This window comes from Alligator mississippiensis, chromosome 11, assembly GCF_030867095.1.
Source record: "Alligator mississippiensis isolate rAllMis1 chromosome 11, rAllMis1, whole genome shotgun sequence".
NCBI classification, from domain to species: Eukaryota; Metazoa; Chordata; order Crocodylia; family Alligatoridae; genus Alligator; species Alligator mississippiensis.
The window spans coordinates 20,201,112-20,221,495 of NC_081834.1; the positions used below are offsets into that span (position 1 = coordinate 20,201,112).

The following is a 20,384-nucleotide window of genomic DNA, read 5'->3' on the forward strand; positions in this document are numbered from 1 at the left end:
ACTGAATTAGTCCCATCAGTAATGAAATGCTTACTTCCTGATAGGAGAAAGGAGTCCTTCCATGCACTGTAACTTATAGGTTTCTTGCTTATTCAAGATCTCTGGATATTTCTCATTATGGAGAACTTGCTATAGGTGCCTACCAAGATTTTCCAAAGTGGTTAATGATTTTTGGATACTCATGTTGAGATTAGCTTAAAGCAGTGGTGCTCAGGCTTTTGGCCTATGGACCCAGATGAGCAGTGTGGGGCCAATCCATGGACCAGATTGGTTCCTGTGGTGCCTCCACTTGGCCCTGCCCACCTGGATAAGGACCTGGATGACTGCACCACCCCTTCCTAGGGGTCCATGCCTGGGGTCCATGCCACGCTGTTCTCCCAGTCTAGCGCTCAGGGCCCAGGGTTCCTCACAAGTCCGAAATCTGGCAGCTAGGGAGCAGTGCTACCATTCTCCTTCCACCAAATTTTTGGACCCATGGGGAGCCCTTTGGGCTGGCTGGCATGATCCTGGAAACTAGATCTGGCCTGCAGGCAAGGGGTTGAACACCTCTGGTTTAAAGGCAACTGATTTTCAAGGGATTATGTTCTCTGCACTGAAAATGCTTCATTTATTTTGGAAAAAAGAAGTACATGGATGAGCTATAAGATGGTAAAAGTCTGAAACAATGATAAGCATGAGATTTTGTACAAATTTTTTGAGACCTTTAATTAATTAATCATTCTTTTTATAACATAGTTAAAAATTAGTGTTTGCCCTCACAGGCATAATATTTTGATGAGTGAGCTACAGAGTTAGGCATATTTACTTAATTTCTGTGTTGACAAATTATTGTGGCTATTCCAGAGAAGTGAATTAAAAATGGGTATTTTTTTTCCTTTTTGATATGATAGATGTGGACGAATGCCAAGCCATCCCTGGGATCTGTCAAGGAGGAAATTGCATTAACACTGTCGGATCTTTTGAGTGCAAATGCCCAGCTGGACACAAGTTTAATGAAGTGACACAAAAATGCGAAGGTAGGAATTTCAAAACGTTCCTCTGAAAATAAGAGGAAAAAGCTTTTGTTTGAAGCCCCCCTTGTTTAGAAAATTGGCAGAAATTTTCCAGACTCTCTCATTTCCTTCTGCATGCAAATAGGCTTGCACACAGCACATGTGCATAATACACCTTTTCTCCTTCTAAACCAGAGAATTTTAAATATTGGCCCTTCAACTTTTTCCAGTTCTATTCATGTGGCATTTCACAAACTTAAACTTAAACACAAACTACACCTGAAATAAATTAAACATTGAAACAAAATATTTTTGAATCCTCATTTTGTTTTAATATTGTATGTATCCAAATCCAAGATGACTTTGAATATAGGATAACCCTCCACTAATTAGATTTGATACATGGAAATATATTAATATGTTATAATTTTCCAAGGTTGTTGGTTGTAGCCATGTTGATCTAAGGACATAGGCAGGCAAGGTTCTTTGGGTAAGTATGATATCTTTTATTAGACCAAGTAAATAGTTGGAAAAAAGTTATTTGCAAGCTTTTGGGCACAAACACCCTTCTTCAGCAGAGTCTCCCAAAGTCTGAAGAAGGGTGTTTGTGCCCAAAAGCTTTCAAAGAACTTTTTCCCAACTGTTTAGTTGGTCTAATAAAAGATATTATAATTTGCCCCCACCCCTCTATGGCATGGAAAGCAGAAGCTGGGGGGCAGGAGGCAGACTTCTATACCTTGCTCCTCCCCTTCCCCACCTCACATGCAACCCATGGCCTCCTTTCCTGCCTGTGTCCCACCACTACTTACTTACCCTCAGTCGTGGCTCTGGTTTCAGCTCCATCTAGCCTAGGACATGGAGCATATGCTGGCTTGGGCCCCTGCTAGGCCAGACAGAGCAGGCAGCTGTGGCCTTGGCCCCAAGACTGAGTTGGAACGGGAGCTAGGGCCAAGGCTGGAGCTTCTGCCACCAGCACCCATGCTGCCAAGGCAGGCAAGGACTGGAGCCAGCATGTGCTCTGTGACCTGGGCCAGAGCAGGGCCAGTGCTGCAGCTGAGGATAAGCAGTGGCGAAGTGGGGTGAGGTGGCAGATAGGCAGTGGGCAGAAGTGGTAGGGAGCAGGTGATGGTGGGGGGAAAGTAACTGGAGCTCCAGCCCTGAGCCTGAGTTGGAGCTAAAGCTGTAGCTGTAGCAGCCATCTGCTCCATGCCTTGTACTCGAATCCAAGATTGGGGACCTTTTCCTCCATGTTGAATGTGGGGAAAAAACATCACCTTGGATTTGAGTAAATGCTACTGTATTTACTCAAATCACTTTTACTGTAAATTACTTTTCCTCCATACATAATGTAATAGTTAGGAAAGATCCATGCTTGTAGCCATTAGGGAAAAATGGATACTGAAAATAGAACACCTTCCACTCTGTCCCAAACTTTACTGAGGACTCTTGTAGCTAAATCCTTTATATTGGACTGTCTGGCCAGGCGGGGGCCCGACTGATCATGTGCTCCATGCCTTAGGCTGGAGTGGAGCTGAAGACAGAGCCACAACTGAGGGTAAGTAGTGGTGGGATGCAGGCAGAGGTTTACAGGGGACTTTGTGGTCATTGAGTCCAATTGCCTGCTATTCTAGGCAACTACACAGAAGCTGATGACAAACATCTTATTGACTTTAGTGATGCTGGATTAGGCCCCAGGTGCCTTCTGTAAATTCTGAGAGCTCTCTTCCTTGCTTGAAGAGTGCTTAGCACCTTGCAGAGCCCAATGATTAACATTTCTTGGATATTTCTCTCAGCCTAATGTCAGGAGGGCGACTGGCCAAGCTTTTAAGTCTCCTTTTTTAAGTCTCCTATCTACTGCCCAAGAGATCTAATTAATCCCACTCTTACGGTTTCAGTAAAAGGGTATGGAGAGTCGGGAGAATGTCCACACTAGCTTGTTCCTGCCCAAGAACCAGACTCTAAGAATTGACCTTTCATTTCTTGCTTACCCAAACTCTCACTCATTTCAGTGGGAATACTGGATACATAAAGAAAGTAAAATTGCCCCTTTTAAAAATTAAGCTGTCAACCCCAGAGGCCAACACTCTGTGATATCAAATATTCCTTTTTGCACTTGTTTTTGACTGACTTCTTCCCTCCATGTTTTTATTCTTTTGTGACTGCTCTTTGAGGGCATTGCATTAAAATAGATTCATGTGAGTGGAAGGGATAAGTCAAGCCTATGTTTTCAAAAGTGACAAAGGATTTTAGATGCTTATCTCAGGGCATGTATACACTGCCCCAGTGCAACAGTAGGGAGTGTTGCAGTGAGAATGATGTACCTACTTCTTCCTCGACTTGAAGTAGTATAGGACAGTACCAGGCACATACCAACAAGCTGATTGAGGAGGTAGTGGACACAGAATGTATAAAGCACATCTCACTGCAATATGCTCTCTGCCATATGGGCAGCGTATACTTGGCAACTATCACTCCTTTGGATCATGGTGTATGTGTAAGAGGTCTATGCGATCATCATACCAAGACCTTCAGGGCGTATGCCTAGGCAAGAGAATGGAGAAGTAGAGGCTGCCCTAAACCTGTCATCCGGGCAGACTGAGTCCAGATGTTCATTGTCTTAAAGGTTGTAGCTTCTATGATTCTGTGGTTGTAGCTTTTTCTATAATTCTGCCACAGAGCAACAGATTAGAGCTGCTGCTGACTGCCTAACACCTCAGGAAGGTATGTTTCTATCAGGGTGATGGCCCTTAGCCCTTCTTCAACCAAGGAGTACCCACAGGGCAGTGGGGGCTGGGGTTTTGAGGCACCCTATACTCGCTTTACTCTGGAGATGGCAACATTTTGATATTGTACAGGAGCTACCCTGGCACGAGTAGCCCTACCATGTTGTTACGTAGCCTTCCTGTTGGATGCGGTTTATGGTCATCACCAGGGACCTTGATTTTTCTCTGCTTAAATCACAAATTCTCCCATGAAAAATTGCAAGTTCTCAGATTAAAGACCCTAAAATCCATGATTAAGATGAAATACCACTATATTATTAGTGATAATATAATAATATGGTGGCAATAATATAATAGTGCCACCATATATTAGTGGTGTGTGAAGTGGGTCCTATTCGATTTGTATTCAGCCTGAATCTGGGACAGTGATTTGATTTGTTGATTTGGATCACTGTCCCTGATTTGATTCAGCCGAATCTGAATCTGAAGATTCGATGCTGATTTGGAGAATCAGCGATTCGGACATAGACACAGCTTTAAATGTTTTTTTCTACGTACATCAAGGTACCAGCATGGCTTATGAACACTACGGCTGGGGCGCATGGAGTGTCCCACAGAAGTGCAGGGGGCCCTCCATGTGCTCAGCAGCGAAGCAGGAAGAGGACTGGAAATACTTCTGGTCCACTTCCAGGTCTGCTGGGGAGCGCAAGGGAGCCCCCCTGTGCCTCCCCCAGCTCGATGATTGGCTGCAGGGGGACCCAGGGTGCCCCCCTCCCCCCCCCCCCCAAAATGCCTCAATCACTTTCTATAATAAGATAAATTCTAAATATCTATAAATTTTGGTGTTTGATTTTGGGTTTTTTATCATGGAAAATCAGAGCTCCCCCTCTCCCCTCTCTGTGCTCACCAGGATGCAGGTCCAAGCCTCTCACTCCCAAACCACAGCCCCCCCAGCTGCCAGGACTATGGGGCCAGGGACTGAGGTCCAGTCCCCTGCCCCTGCAGCAGTGCCTGAGCCCCGGCTGCCACATGTGGGGGATGGCAGCTGCTGTGGCCTCAGTGGGGAGCAGAGCACAGTCTGGCTCCCGCTCCCCCTCCCCCTCCCCCGCAGGCGGCATGGCTGGAGCAGAGCCTGTTGTGGGTGCGGGTGCAGACTGCCCGCTGCAGGCTCAGGCTTCCCACCCTGCTGCCCTTCTCCCGGGACCTCTGCAACCCAGTGGACAGGATCTGGCACAGCAGGGCAGAGCAGGTCCAGGCAGGGAAGCTCCTTGCTGCTGCAAGCCCCATGCTGCCATAGCGAGGTTCTTACTGCCTGTCTGACAGCAGTGAGGGGCACAACTCCATGCTGCTGCCAGGAGGGCAAGGGGTGCTTTGCCAGGGTGGCGCAGGGCTTGCCTACAGGTCCTATTCACTGGGCTGCAGAGGCTCCAGGGGGTGGGCAGCAGGGCGGGGAGCCCAAGTCTGCAGAGGGCAGACCGCACCCGCCCTGCACACAGATCTCGGGGGCACGTGCTCCCCCTGCCTCCTCCAGGAGTGTGCACAGTGGCGGGGAGCTGGCCCCACCCCCGTGTCCCCTGGACAAGCCACCCATGCCCCTGTCCCGCTTGCCACCAGGGCCCTGAAGCAGTGCATTTCAGCCCCAGTCCCCAAGCCCCACACACCACACAGGCTGGGCAGCAGCCCCAGCCCCAACCCTGCCCAGGTCCCTCCCTCCATCCCTATGGAGGCCTCAATCCCTCTACCCCCACCTAGCCAGACTTCCCTGCAGGAGCTGCTTTCCAGGCTGCCAGGTGGCCATGTGCATATGTACTATGTATGTGCACATACACATGGCATCCCCTGCCTGACTGCCCTCCTCCCACTCCCCCCAGTTCCTTGCAGGCTGGAACTCTGTCAGCCTTCAGAGAGCTCTTTGCAAAAGTGGAAAATCTGTGTGTTTCTCCATTAAAATGAAAATTCTGCGTTTTTCTTGGTTAAAAGGGAAAATCTGCATGTTTTTTCTGTTTTTTCCATGGGAAATGGAAAACCCAGATCTCTGGTCACCACCAATCTATATACCCAGGACCTGTATAGAAATGCCCTTAAAGGAGCCTGATTTTGAGAAAATGGTGTGTACACATTCTCTACAAATTGGGTACCCAAAAAGTTGAGGTATTGTACGTTTTTAATCATTCTTGAAAATTTGGACCCCATTCTTTAAAAAAAAAAATCTGTATTTTAAGTCTTAGTTTTATTGTAGGTTAGCTTGAAGTCAAAAGTTTTATATGCAGGTTATAGAAAAGCGAGTTCACAAGTCTGTACGCAGTATGGTTTTTGTGTTGACTGCCAATGGTGTTTGGCAGAAAATGACCTAACTTCCATATAGGGTAAAATAACATTGCAAGTGTTTCCTTCTGGGGATAAAGTACTGAGAAGATGGAGAACAGGAAAGACTGAACTTCTGTCTTGTTAAGTATTAGAGCTTGGAAAAGTGAAAATTGTAGACCTCTAATCCCAGTCTGTACAAACACTACTACAGAAATTTATGAGTGCTTCATTGCTGAATCATGTAGGAAATACCCACCTCCACACTGTACCTGGGATATCCTGAAGGTACATTGAAATGCATGAAAGTTTTTTTGAAAACTGATGCTATGAGATATGTGCATTGTCTCACAGCAGTGAAGAATCTAATATTTTCACCATATTTAGTGTTGCTCTGTTTTTAATAAGCATGTACAATACAAAAGTGACCTGAAAAAGAAGGGAGGATCATCTTAATAGCACTGTGTTATATACATTGCTGTCAACTTCCATCATTGAGGAATCATGGGGATGTCCTTTAGGTAGACTGTAGTTACCCAACCAAACAGTTGTCTGGCACAGCTGGGCTGATGTGCCTCCTATAAAAGATGCCAGGGGATCATTAATGACCATGAGTAATCAGTCAGGTCCTGGGTTTTATTTTTCACCTAAAAGACAGTGAACCCAGTTGCTTGCTGCCTCAGCATTCTGCTTGCCTTTGCTTCAATAATGATAGAGAATTTTCTAGCAAATCTTGTACAGCAAAGAAAAATCTCTAAATACTGTGATGTCAGTGTGCTGAAAATATCCCAGCATGTCTTATGAAGTGTACAGATATTTATGCAGGTAGTTTGATTGGCCTTGTAGTTCAAGCAGGGACTCGCCCTATCTAGGTTTCATTTCAAGCCCTGCCGTGGACTTCCTGCATATGCAGTAAAATGCTCTTTAATTTCTTTGTGAAATTCTTACTGTTGCTAAAACGAAGATCCCTGCCCATAGAACTTCTGATTCCATGGAAGCTGGACTTGCTTTTAGTCAGTGTTTATGTAATGTGTACCACAGAGGGGCTCTGATTTTAGTTGGAGCCTTTAAGCACTACTGCAATAAAATAATTAAGGCTAACACTCTACCACCCTCTGGATTGGAATGGGATAGCTATTTAAAGCTTACAGCATAATTACACAACAGTTTAAAATAACAAAGGGAGAATTTAGGCAATCCCAGTGTATTTCACCCGGTTTGGAATTTCAGGAGGCCCTCTGAGAGCCTCAGTATGGATCTGGTCATGTCCTCATTTCTGTATCCTGTCTGCTGGATAGCTCTTCTGGCTTAGCAGCCTCCTGAATCACCAGTATCATGCTTCTTCTTGCAGCACCTGCTGTTTTTTCCTTGGAGGCCTTCCTTCCAAGTAGAGATCATGTCTGACCCTTCTTAGGGTTTGAAAAATGAGACCAGAGGACAGGCTTGGAAGTCAAAGATCTATTTGCCAGCACAGGTGATGGAAGCGTTGTTTTTGAGCATTAACCATTAGATATTTCACTGTTTTGTGGCATCAATTGCTATTTCAATTTTGCTAATATTAAGCCAGATAATTTTATTTTGGTGCTGATGAAGATAATTCTTCCTGCAATGACATCCACATCTGCAAGCACAGTGGGCACACTTACCTTTATAAAACTCACTTGTTCAACAGTGACAATGTTGTTTATAGTAACGTGAACAGTAATATAAATAGTGCAATACTGTTTGGGTTAGGCTCAACCCTAAAATAAAGAGTGGTGATTCTGCTTTTAAAAAGGTCAGACTATATAAACAATGGCAATACTGACTATAAGATAAACAGTGGTAAACTTGAGTCAGAAGATACTTGAATTTGATCCATTTACGACTACATTTTTCTCTGTTAATTAAGGGCTCTGTTGAGCCCAAAATTCAGTTTCCACATGTTTTGTCGCTGAGACTTTTGGGACTCCTGTGGAGCAGTATAATCCTGGTGCAGAAGCCAAAAGTCTCTGAGCAGGCTCCCAGGGAGCTTGGACTCTGTGCTTTGGCAATACCCTCTAAGTACCACACATCTCCCATACACCCATGCATGGAATGTGGCCCATATTACCAGCATCGTAACAACTCACTGAGATACTAGGAAGAATGCACTCTCAGGGGACAAAAGTAGGTGCCAGTTATTTTGGAAAGAATCAGTCACATTTTTTCAGTGATCTTTACTCTGCTAGGAAGTTTCACAATAGGTACGGCCTTTGGAATTGATTTATGGCATCTGATTCTGCGGGCTGATGGCAGCAAGAAGACGAATAAGCTTTTGTGTGTGGGGAGGGGGTTCTGTTGGGGTTTTTTTGCATATGACACTCAAGTGAAACATACAGTTGAGGCCCTTTCTAGTTGTGCTCATTAATGATGATCCTAAAGGACCATAGAATGGGTGTTACCCAACCTCTTATGGCTGAATTCCAGTTTGGGTATTGCACTAAATTCCCCCAAGCATTTTAAATTAACAGAATTTTATTCTTCACTCCTTGCCATAGCCTGTTGTGTGGTGTTGCTGTTAAACAATTGTTGAATTCTATCCGAGAATTTTCAGTAGTGGCTGAAGTGGTGATTCCTCTGTACGTGTGGATAAAAGTTGCACATTGGCTTGCAACTATCCACAGCAGCAGTTCTCAAATCTTTTTGGGCCACATGCTGATTTTTAGAGTTTATGATACTGATGTGAGCTCCTGTAATTCTGTGTTTATGAATGCAATGAAAAAAAAAGGATTGCTTTATGTGACTTACTTACCCATTTATAATCTTTCCAACCATCTGAGAGAGACATTATAGTTGTTCTTTTTTTCCTTTCTCTTATCTTTTCTTTATATCTCCCCTTTCCCTTTTTCTGTTTTACTATTCTTTTGTTTCATGTACTCTCTAGAATTTTGCTGTGTAACTCAGTTTGAGGAATGCTGCTATAAAGAAAAGTATGATAAATTCTTGTTGTGTTCTGCACAGAGACACAGAGGACAGGGCTGTTTTCTCTCGTCTTCCTCTGCCACACAGAATGGCACTGTCTCTTCCAGTTGTTAATGACCTGAGGCTAATTTCCTTTACTAGTCAACTTGAATTTGAACCCTGACATACTCACATATTTTCCAGGCTTTTTTTCATTAATCTGAGTCTCTTGTGCCATTATCTGTTATTAGATTTGCGTTGTAAAGAGGACTGTATCCCAGTGTTAAAAGTTCTGACAAGTGTATCCCCAAAACACCTGCCATAATGCAGCATGCCTTTAAAGCTCCAGGATGCTTTTCCTGCTTGCCAGTCTTATTCTAGGTACAAGTACCTGTGGAAGACCATGTAAAAACATGTCTGTTTTCAGCTCTTGTGCTCAGCAGCTTCGTAGAAGTTTAGTAGTGCCAGCAGCATACTGAGAGCAGTGACTGGAAAACAAGACTGGCTGCTGCTAGCAATTAAGGAGCAATTGGGGCTGGCATAGGCTAGCATTGGGATGGTACTGTGAATTATAAGCAGGGAACCTGGTTTTCCATGATAAAAAATTGCAAATTCTCTGATAAATTGCTAATTCTCTGTTTAAAACCCCCAAATCCGTGATTAAAATGAAAGGCCCCTCACTCCCCTTGGCCCCCCCCCCCCCCCACTTGCAGCCTGCTGCCACTCACAGCCCTGCCAGAGGGGGCCCCCAGTGGCCTGGGGTTATGGGGCCTGGGATCCAGGACCATATCTCCTGCCCCTGACAGGAGGTGGTGTCTGCTGAAGCAGAGCAGAGCATGGACCCAGCTCCCCTCACTGCTGCCTGCTTGCTGCTGGCTCAGGGTAGGGAGGAAGAGGAGTAGCTCCCCTCTGTTCTGTGCACTGCCAGGGGGACATGGCCCCCAGATCTGTGTGTGGAGTGGGTACAGGCTCAGGCTGCCTACTGCGGGCTCGGGTCCTGCCCTGCTGCCCTCCCCTGGGGCCTCCGCAGCCTGACGGGTGCGATCTGGTGCTGACGGGCACAGCAAGCCCATGGGGGGGGATCTCCTTGCCGCTGCAAGCTCTGCACTGCCCTGGCGAGGTGTCCCCTGCATGCGTGACAGCAGTAAGGGGCATAACCCCAAACACCCACCTCTGCTGCATGCACAGGGGCCCCTCACCAGGGCAGTGCAGAGCTCAGAGCGGCAAGGAGATCTCTGTGCAGCCCCACTGTGTCCTTCAGCACTGGTTGCACCCACTGAGCTGCGAAGGCCCCGGGGGAGGGCAGCAGGGTGGGAGCCTGAGCCTGCAGTGGGCAGCCTGTGCCTGCCCCATGCACAGGTCTCAGGGGCACAGATCCCCCCTGCCCCCTGGGAGTACACACAGCAGCGGAAGCTGGCCCCCTATCCACCCCCTGGATGAGCCGCCTGCAGCCCCATTACGCTCTCCACTGGGGCCGTGCTGCTGCACATTGCGGCCCCAAGCCCCATACAGCACTGGGCTGGGCAACAGCCCCAGCCTTGCCCAACTCCCTCCCTCCCTATGGGGGGCCTCAATTCCATAGGCGCTCCCTCCTTCCCCCACTTACCTGTGGGAACTGCTCTCTGGGCTGTTTGGCAGCCATGTACATATACATGCACATGGTGACCCTGCCTAACCACCCTCCTCCCGCTCCCCTCAGCCTCCTGAAGGCTGGAACTGTGCCACCTGCAGGGAGCTCTTTGCAGAAGTGCAAAATCCATGGGTCACTCCAGTAAAATAAGAAACCCACGTTTTCCTCCAGTAAAGGGGAAAATCCATGGTTTTCTGTTTTACCATGGGAAATGGAAAACCCGGATCCCTGGTTAAAAGCTTCTTGCTGTTGAGGAAATAGAGCCCTCAACATTGCAGTCTTTTTCTGTCCTCAGATAAGATCAGGTATAGGGAAGCTTGTGGTACCATTTTATGCTGGCATTGCAATGTTTTCTGCAAAAGGTTCATTACTAAGATGTTTGTGTATAAACCCTAGATGCATTAGAAGCCGTGTCCTCTATGCAAACTGTTTATTTAAAAATGAATAACAGAATATACGAGGGATTTGGTCACTTCTGCCATAGCTTTTACTTCCACTTATCTTTAGAAATCTGTAGCTCATAATTACCTTTATTGCAAACAAATATTGTGTTGGTGAAGGAAAGAGATGACAGTTAAGTAGATCATTTACTGAAGGGGAAAGCGGGAGGGTGGGTGTTCATTGGCTGCTGTCATCCTGCTTTGAACTCTGGCTTTACAAGACCTTTTTAACTGAGCAGTCTGCCTAGTCAATACTTGCATGGTACATTTCCAAGAAAAGCCCAGTTGCAATAAGAAATGGTGGAGGTGGTACATTTCCCTTTGAGTCAGTATTTAACTAATGTCCAAGCCTGGTGTTAACAGGACACCGTGCTGCTGGTGTTACTAAGAGGCATGAGAAGCAGATCCTGGTCATTTTTAGTCCTTGAGGATCCCATTGAAGTTTTCTTAAAATTAGATTGTTAACTCCATTGCACTGACTGAATTTAAATGTGAGGATTTACAGTTTATCTATTCTCTCTGTTCTCTGGACAATTTTAAATCAAGTGCCGGGTTAACAAATTAAAATCCCTGACTTTTTAGAATTCGAAAGATGTGGCATTTTCTTACATATTAAGTGTTTTAGGATGAGGGCAAAGCTTAACATGCAAGGAACCTTCAGGGCCCCTAATTACTACTGTAATGTAAATGTTAAGGGTGATTGACTGAAGTGGAGTTGTTAGCCCAGCATTTGGCCTTACATGATAAGAAATGATTATATGATAACATTCTGATGCTTAGATCTATGTACTCAGGCTGATCATACCTCTGTTGTTATTGTAGATATTGATGAATGCAGCACCATTCCTGGAATCTGTGATGGAGGAGAATGTTCAAACACAGTCAGCAGTTACTTTTGCAAATGTCCTCCGGGATTTTATACAGCCCCTGATGGCTTAAGGTGTATAGGTGAGTCTGAAACTCTACTTGTTACAGCAGTGGGTGTGAGTGATATGTAGAAATCTCTAAAATGTATAACACTCAATGTATTTCATAGACATAGGCACTTGCTTGAAATCCCTCTGGGCAAGTGATAGTGGCAGGTGTTCAAATCCACCTTCTAATGTTAACTTCTTTTTGTCTGTCTTTGTGCTTTTGTAGCTAATGATACACATGCCATTTGTCTCAGAGCTACCATGGGGCCTACTACCTTTGTTACAACATTTGACTTTGTAACTGAAATACATTTGAATTGGAAATTTGTTATGAAGTATTTTTCTGTAATCTGTCCCTTCTTACCCCTTTCCCCCTTTCTCTTTGTGACCTTATTCAGAGTTACTTTATTGTAATGTTAAAAGAGATTTTCTTAAGAGCAATTCAGCTTAGTTAAACTTGATTCCCTTTACCCTTCTATTCTTCCATCTCAGTCTTTATCTCAGTCTGTATCACACTGAACAGACATTTTAGAAATGGAGCAAACCTGAGAAATAAAATCATACACAGAGAAAAGTGGAAGTTTGCAAATTTCAAGCATTGTGACCGTGAGTCTGGTGCATTTCGTTAAAGAAAATAACATGCAAGAACTCTGTTTGACCTGATTTGGGGCACTTGTGGCTGCTGCATAGTGGGAAAGATAGTGTGGAGGTGCAGTTCTGTTCACCATTGACTGTGATGAAATATAAAATAGACTTTCAAACTGGCCTTGCATTGTGTTGCTTTCATTACGCCCCAAAGCAATATCCCAAACTTTGCCACTGCAATTCCAGAAAAGGTACCAGAAAATTGCTACAACCAGCTGGCTGACTGACACACCTTGATGTTATGACCCCCAAAGTACTGTACCCTACATTTACCAACTACTTCTGGGAAGAATATAATGTGCTATATCTCCTGGGTGTTTGGGAACTGTTGGTAAGTCCAGCAATGAGAATGAGATCCACGTATATCTAGGCAAGTCAGATATTTTTTTTATATCCACCTAAAATTTGTTTGATCCATTTTTGTTATGCTGCTATCTAGTCGGTCCTCAACCCAAAAGCATTAATGGTTATTTTAAAATTAAATGGAAAATAAATTCCCTTAGTTTAAGCTGGTTTATTTACAATGTTAATATACTCAGCAACCTAAGGAATAAGACAAATCCCTTCTCCCCCATTAGTACCTCTTATAAGAGATCACTTGGCAAGGAATGGAGCAAAAGCAATTTCTAACAAGCAGTTACCAAAGGAGAGTGATTTTTCTTTTCCCTGGAAAAACTGCTTTTCCCTAGACATCTGGAAAGACATTACCTTGGGACATGATCCATTTTCAATGTTGCCATTATATTGCTGTAGATCTTTTGGTGTGCTTTCCCTTAAACAGTATCTCCTCCATTATCTAGCATGTTATTTAGTTGCGTAGATTAGCTGACATTTAGAGTGTACAGAATGCAGCTGGTCATTGCTTTGCCTGCTTTGGACCAAAAGCTCCAAATAGCTCCTTAATGACCTTGCTGCATGTTTAGTTATTGTTTTGATTTTTCCTTATGAATACAATACACACTGCTATAGAGATGAGCAATGAGATGCATGTTTCATAGTTTCATAGTTTCATAGTGGCTAGGGTCAGGAGGGACCTGAACAGATCATCTAGCCTGACCCCCTGCCATAGGCACGAATGAATGCTGGGTTCACAAGACCCCAGACAGGTGATCATCCAACCTTCTCTTGAATTTGCCCAAGGTAGGGGCGAAGACCACCTCCCTGGAAAGTTGGTTCCAGATTTTGGCCACCCTAACTGTAAAATATTGCCTTCTGATCTCTAACCTAAACCTAGTCTCCATCAGCTTATGACCATTGTTCCTCATCACCCCAGGTGGTGCTGCAGAGAAAAGAGCTCTGCCTATTTGCTATTGATCCCCCCTGAAGAGCTTGTAGGCAGCCACCAGGTCCCCCCTCAGCCTCCTCTTGCTGAGGCTGAACAGGTTCAGGTCCTTCAGTCTCTCCTCATAGGGCCTGTCCTGCTGCCCTCTCACCAAGCGGGTGGTCTTCCTCTGAACCCTCTCCAGGTTGGCCACATCCCTTTTGAAGTGCGGTGCCCAGTACTGGACGCAGTACCCCAACTGCGGCCTGACCAAAGTCGCATAGAGAGAGAGGATCACCTCTCTGGACCAGCTTGAGATGCACCTTTGGATGCATGACAAGGTATGGCTGGCCTTGCTGGCTGCGGTCTGGCATTGGTGGCTCATGTTCATCTTGGAGTCAATAATGACTCCAAGATCCCTTTCCGCCTCTGTGCTTTCAAGAGGGGAACTCCCCAGCCTGTATGTATGCTGTGGATTCCTTCTTCCAAGGTGCAGCACCCTGCATTTGTCTACGTTGAACCCCATCCTATTCTCATCTGCCCACTTTTGTAGTCTGTCTAAATCTAGTTGCAGCCTCTCTCTCCCTTCAAGTGTGTCCACCTTGTCCCACATCTTAGTGTCATCAGCAAACTTGGACAGCATGCTTTCCACCCCCTCGTCCAAGTCGCTGATGAAGATGTTAAACAGTGCAGGCCCAAGGACCGAGCCCTGGGGTACCCCACTGCTCACATCTTGCCAGGTTGTGTACAACCCGTCCACCACTACTCTCTGGGTGCGCCCCATCAGCCAATGTTTTACCCATCCAACTGTGCAGGCATCAGTGCCGTAGTCGCTTAATTTATTGATGAGGATAGGGTGAGAGACAGTGTCAAAGGCCTTCTTAAAGTCTAGAAAGACTATATCCACAGCGACACCATCATCCAAGGATTTAGTTACTTGGTCGTAAAAGGCAATCAGGTTGGTCAGGCAGGACCTGCCTTTGGTGAAGCCATGCTGATTGCCCCTGAGCATGATCCCCCCTGCAGGCCCCCCACAGATATGCTCCTTGATGATCCTCTCCAAAAGCTTCCCGAGCACTGAGGTGAGGCTTACAGGCCTATAATTACTTGGTTCCTCCTTCCTTCCCTTCTTAAAAATCGGGACCACATTATCCAGTTTCCAACCCCCCGGCACCTGGCCAGATGACCACGAATGCTCATACAGCCGGGCCAAGGGCTCCGCGATGACCCCTGCCAGCTCCCTCAACACCCTTGGGTGGAGGGCATCTGGACCTGCAGATTTTAAAATGTCTAGCTCTTCCAGAAGATCCCTAACTACATCTGCACTGACTGAAGGCTTGATAGAGCTATCCCCAAGATTGTCCCTACATCAGGTAGGTGGGGTATCCCGGTCCCTGTTCAGGAAAACAGAGGCAAAGAAACTGTTAAAAATATCAGCTTTCTTGTCTGGCGTGGCCACCAGATTACCATTTGTGTCTTGCAGGGGCCCTACATTGCCTGGTGCCCTCTTCTTGCTCCCAATGTACTTGAAAAAGGACTTTTTGTTGCCCTTAATCCTGGACGCTATCCTGAGCTCCATCTCTGCCTTGGCCTTCCTAATAGCCCTCCTACACTCCCGGGCCGAGGAGGAGTACTCCTCCTTGGTGATAGCTCCTCCCTTCCACTGGTTGTACGCCTCCCTTTTAGTCCTCAGGCATTGCTGAATGCCCTTGCTGAGCCGAGGGGGTTTCTGAGAACTCTTACTCCCCTTGCTTTTCTCAGGAACTGTTATCCTTTGGGCCTGGAGGATCGCCCCCTTAAGGTACGACCATCCCTCGTGGACTCCCATCTCCTCTACCTTCTGGGCCCTTAGTGCCTCCCCCACTACTCTCCTAAGCTCATTGAAGTTGGCCCTTCTGATGTCAAGGGCTTTAGCCTTGGTGTGAGCCCTTGACGCCCTGCATTGGATAATGAAATCCAGCAGGTGATGATCGTTATTGCCCAGGTGGTCAAGGACCTACATTCCTCTCACCAGGTCATCCCCCATGGCCAGGACCAGGTCCAGCAAGGCGTTACCCCTAGTGGGGCTGTGCACTTCCTGGATAAGGTGAAGGTCCTGTAATACAGCCAGGAACCTACGCGAGCAGTCAGACCTGGCTGTCTGCTCCTCCCAGCAAATGTCTGGGTAGTTTAGGTCACCCATGACAATAACATCCCTTGACCTAACCGCCTCCATAAGCTGACTGGAGAAGTCCTGGTCTAGCTCTTCTCCCTGGTTGGGTGGTCTGTAGTAGACACCCACTGTAAGGTCCCTTTCTCCACGCCCCCCTTGTAGTTTGACCCATTGTGTCTCTGCCCAACCCTCCTTTAACCCGAAGTTAATCCTTGATGATGGGAGTTGCTTTTTGATATAGAACGCAACCCCCCCACCTTTCCTCTCTGTCCTGTCTCTTCTATATAGGGTGTACCCTCGAATGCCCACCGCCCAGTCGTAGGTAGGGTCCCACCAGGTTTTTGTGAGCCCTACTAAGTCTGGGTTCTTACTTGCAATCAGGAGGCACAGTTCCTCCCTCTTACTCCCCATACTATGAGCATTGGTATAGAGGCACCTGAGGCCTCCTGAGGGTGCTCGTGCCTTCCTTCCACTCCCAGGACACTTGTGGCCCCCTGCTCCTCGGACGTTGATACTTACCTGTGCTTCCCTTCCTCTTGTCACCCTGCGTGCTGGTGAAGCATCCTCTCCACTCGAAGCGGCCCCTTCCTCCGGCGAAGCTAGTTTAAAGCCCGCTGTACAAGATCAGCCAACCAAGAGGAAAAGATACATCTGAGAGGTGAAGCCCATCCCACCCAGCATGCCCTCCTCACGAAAACATGGGTCATTATCAAAAAACCCAAAGCCTGCCTCGTGGCACCAGCTCTGAAGCCGCCGGTTAACCACGTCAGTGCAGGCCTCATGACACCTACCCGTCCACTTATTGGGAGAATGGAGGAAAATACCACCTGAGCTCCCATCTTCTTCAGTTGGTGTCCCAAGGCCTTATAGTCCTCCATGATGGCCTTATAGTCCTCCATGCTTTCCTTTGAGATAGCATTAGCTGGAAGTTTGAATTTGCCACACTTTCCTAGTGCAGATTATGCTGTTTTTATAAGCATTGTGGAATCAAAATTGTCTAATACCATCAGCCGCATTAGAACTTTAAATTCCCAAACTTCCAGTCATTCAACCCCTGTATTTTCAGGATAAAATAGTTTAGTGACTGTGTTTCTTCTGACCTGAAAGATTGTACAAAAATTGTCAAGTTGCAGCTATCATTAAGATTCAATGTATCCAAAGCAGGGGCGGGCAAAATATAGCCCATGGGCTGGATCCAGCCTGCGGCTGCCCCTCCAGTGCTCCACAGGGGGCTGTACCCCTCCCACCCAGGGCAGCCAATACTGCACTCCTGCCCACACCCTCCCCATGCCTGCTGATGCCACCTCCTTGATCCCAGCCAGCACACTCAGCTTCCCAGCAGGGCAGTTCCTACTTTTCCCAGGTACTGCTCAGTAGGGCTGTGCGAAATTTCACTGGCTGTTTTGTTTTGACACTGTTTCGACTCGTTTAGAGCTCGAAACAGAGAAATCGAAATGAAAAAGGCTTTGAAACAGCCTCAAATGAAACGAGGGCAGTCGAAACATTTTGAAAGTTTCAAAATGCTTTGAGTTTTGGCGCTGAAGCTGGGCTTGCCTGCAGGGAAGCAGAAACTAAGGAGAGGGAGGGGGAAGGGCTGTTCTTATTATTGACTGTGTAGCTGGCCAGTGACTGTGATCCTTCCCTGAGGTCCCTTCCAATCCCGGTGCTCTGGGGGAGGGATGGAAAATGCACACAGTCACCCATGTCACAAGTTTTCCTTGTCAGCAGCCCGAGGCACAGTTTCCCAGAACACCCTGCACCTATCTCTTTGAAACTTGGCAGGCTCTATGGCCTCAGCAGGGACTACCATCCCTGAAGTTTTCACCCCATTGTGTCTTTTAACACACATATGTGACACAAGTTTTGCTTTCAAAACTTTGAGGTGCAGTTTCCCAGAAACCCCTCAGGCTTCATGACCTCAGAAGGGGCTACCATCCCTGCAAATTTCATTCAAATCAGGCAAGAAATGACAAAGTTATAGGCAGTTTCATGCTTCCCCATTATAGCCTATGGGCAAAACATTGAAACAGTTTCAATGAAACGAAATGGAACAGTGGTTTCGAAATCAAATGAAACTCGAAACAAAACACTGTCCTATTGAAACGGAAGTCAAAACGAGACAGTGCTGTTTCACACAGCCCTAGTGCTCAGCTCTCTCCACCTCCAGCAGCTCATCCATCTCTTTCTCCTGCTCCTGCTGTGCTGCTCCGGGGGGGAAGTGGAGGCTCCTGGTCCGCTCCTGCCCCATTGTATGGGGCTCCAGCTCCTGGCCACCTTCCTCCCACTCTGCTCGCCTGGTGAAATGAGCAGCCACCTGCAATTTTAACAAGATTGAAACCAAAGTCTGTGCTAAAGCTGCATAAAACATTCTAATTAAATCAAGATTAGATATGTCTATCAGCAAGTGAAAAGCAGTAGCTAAATGCATCTATTCTGTTAGAAATTAGAAAGCATGTCCCTCTCTGAGACTAGAGCTAAGGAGACATGGATCCAAAAATCCTGAGGAAGTGGGCCTTCCATTGTTAAAAAGCTATAAGATTAGAGTAAACAAATACTCTGTATCTTTGAAAAATTGAAGAGATGTTCTGCCCTGGTCTTCCCACTTAACTAACATATATGATGTAGAGATGTGCAGTTGCTGTACACCTATACTGTCTAAATTTTACACACAAAACTTATCTTCAACAAAAAATAGCTGTGATATTGAACACAGGAATTTTCCTGAAGAATTCTTGCTTTTCCAAAACATCCTGATTTTTTTTTTCAGTGAAATAACTGAAAATTAACAGACTGAATCTTTTTCTGCTTCTTCTTTAAAATAAAAACTGAATTATGTTGGATTTTCTGTTTGAGCCTTCTTTTTTGGCTCTAAAATTTTGAAGCAAAGACCCAGCTGCCTTTGTTACTTGCAGTGTCAGTAATATTATTTTTGCAGAACAATTGCAGGCTCTTTAGCATATTATTTTTGTAAAGATCTTGATAAGAATCTTCCTTGGCTTTTTATACCCTTTGGAATATCTGCTAAGCTCTGGATAATAGAGATGCTGGCAACAAAAAACTCTACCATGTCTCAGATAATTGAGACACAAGTTTCTTTAAGGAATGCTTCATGCTGATATAAGGTTACATCTGCAACTTTTTTCTTCTAAGTTTTGACAATAAATGTTCTTGTTCTTTAAAAACAAACACAATCTGGTTTATCATGCAGCATCTAATCATACTTGTGCTTGTTACATTAAGCTTGACATGTGACACATTGTGAAAGAATTGCTCAGAAATCAGATTGTATCACAGACTTCTAAAAGGTTTTTTTTTTTTTCTTTTCCACCTGTAAGATAAGAGATATTTGTAAAATATTATTGGAGCCAGGTGCATGAAATTTGGGTACAGGAAATTCTTTATACAGCACATCCAGCCCACTTTAGATATGAAGCCAACACATCTCCATAAACAATGTGATGGCACCCATTCGAGTTGTGTTGTTTTTTCTTGCCCTGTAGTCCATGACATTTCAGTCATGACATGCTTCAGCTGTGGAAGGTAGACATGATGAAAAAAATTAATTAATGAATGGCTGTGGGAGCTGTAGCATGAGAAGTTTCTTACTGTGCATCCATAGCTTTTGAATCAAAGTGGAAACAATAATGGCTTGATACTGTCTTTAATAGCATTGACATTTATAAGACAACATTTTTTTGTCAGGTCACTGAAGTGTGTTTTATTAAATATTGAATAAACCTTTTCTTTCGCTTTTTTCTTCCCCATTTCATTGCCTGGTATACATTTATTGTTTTAGTACAGCATGGGACTCTTATTACAAGGTCTGTCTTCACTTCACAGAGTTTCTTTAGATGTTTTCCTTTTTGTTCCAGTTTCCATAGGGTTTGTTTCTGGTGTGAGCTTTGCTTTGGCTTACAGGTTTCAGCATGTCTGAAAAGTCAAAACAAGTCTAATTTAAAATTACTGCACTTCATCTGGTTTTGAAGTGCAACTGTAAATCTGCAAGAGGTTTGAAGACTCCAAACTGTGCCTAACTTGGCTTGAAAGTTTGTGAATATCTAAGGAGTGCCAAGCCCAAATATTCACAAATCATGAGTCAGGCCTCCCAAAATCTCCATCCTTGGAAGTTATTAAGTGCAGGTTAGACAAACATTTGTCTGGGATAGTTTACACAGAGATGATCCTGCCTTGAGCGGGGAATTAGACTAGATGACCTCCTGAGGTCTCTTTCAGCCCCATTTTTCTGTGATTGTAAAATCATGAGTTGATTTAAAAATGGTGAAATTTTAAAACACCACCACATTTTGGAATCTTTTCATGTATTTGATGTTTATGAGTTCTTATGGTCACATTTGCCATGCTTTTCTGTGGAAGCACAAGGACTAGAAATTAAGGGGCTTT

General features: G+C 45.4%; 1 protein-coding gene across 3 annotated transcripts in view; it reads left to right on the forward strand.

Annotated features, from left to right (window-relative positions):
- FBN1 (fibrillin 1) overlaps nucleotides 1-20,384 on the forward strand; it is a 241,146-nt gene that overhangs the window by 90,571 nt on the left and 130,191 nt on the right. For all 3 annotated transcript variants that reach the window (XM_059714655.1, XM_059714657.1, XM_059714656.1), the window contains 2 exons: nucleotides 891-1,016; nucleotides 11,834-11,959. In XM_059714655.1, coding sequence (XP_059570638.1) covers nucleotides 891-1,016; nucleotides 11,834-11,959 — 252 coding nt within the window. The remainder of the gene's footprint in view (nucleotides 1-890; nucleotides 1,017-11,833; nucleotides 11,960-20,384) is intronic.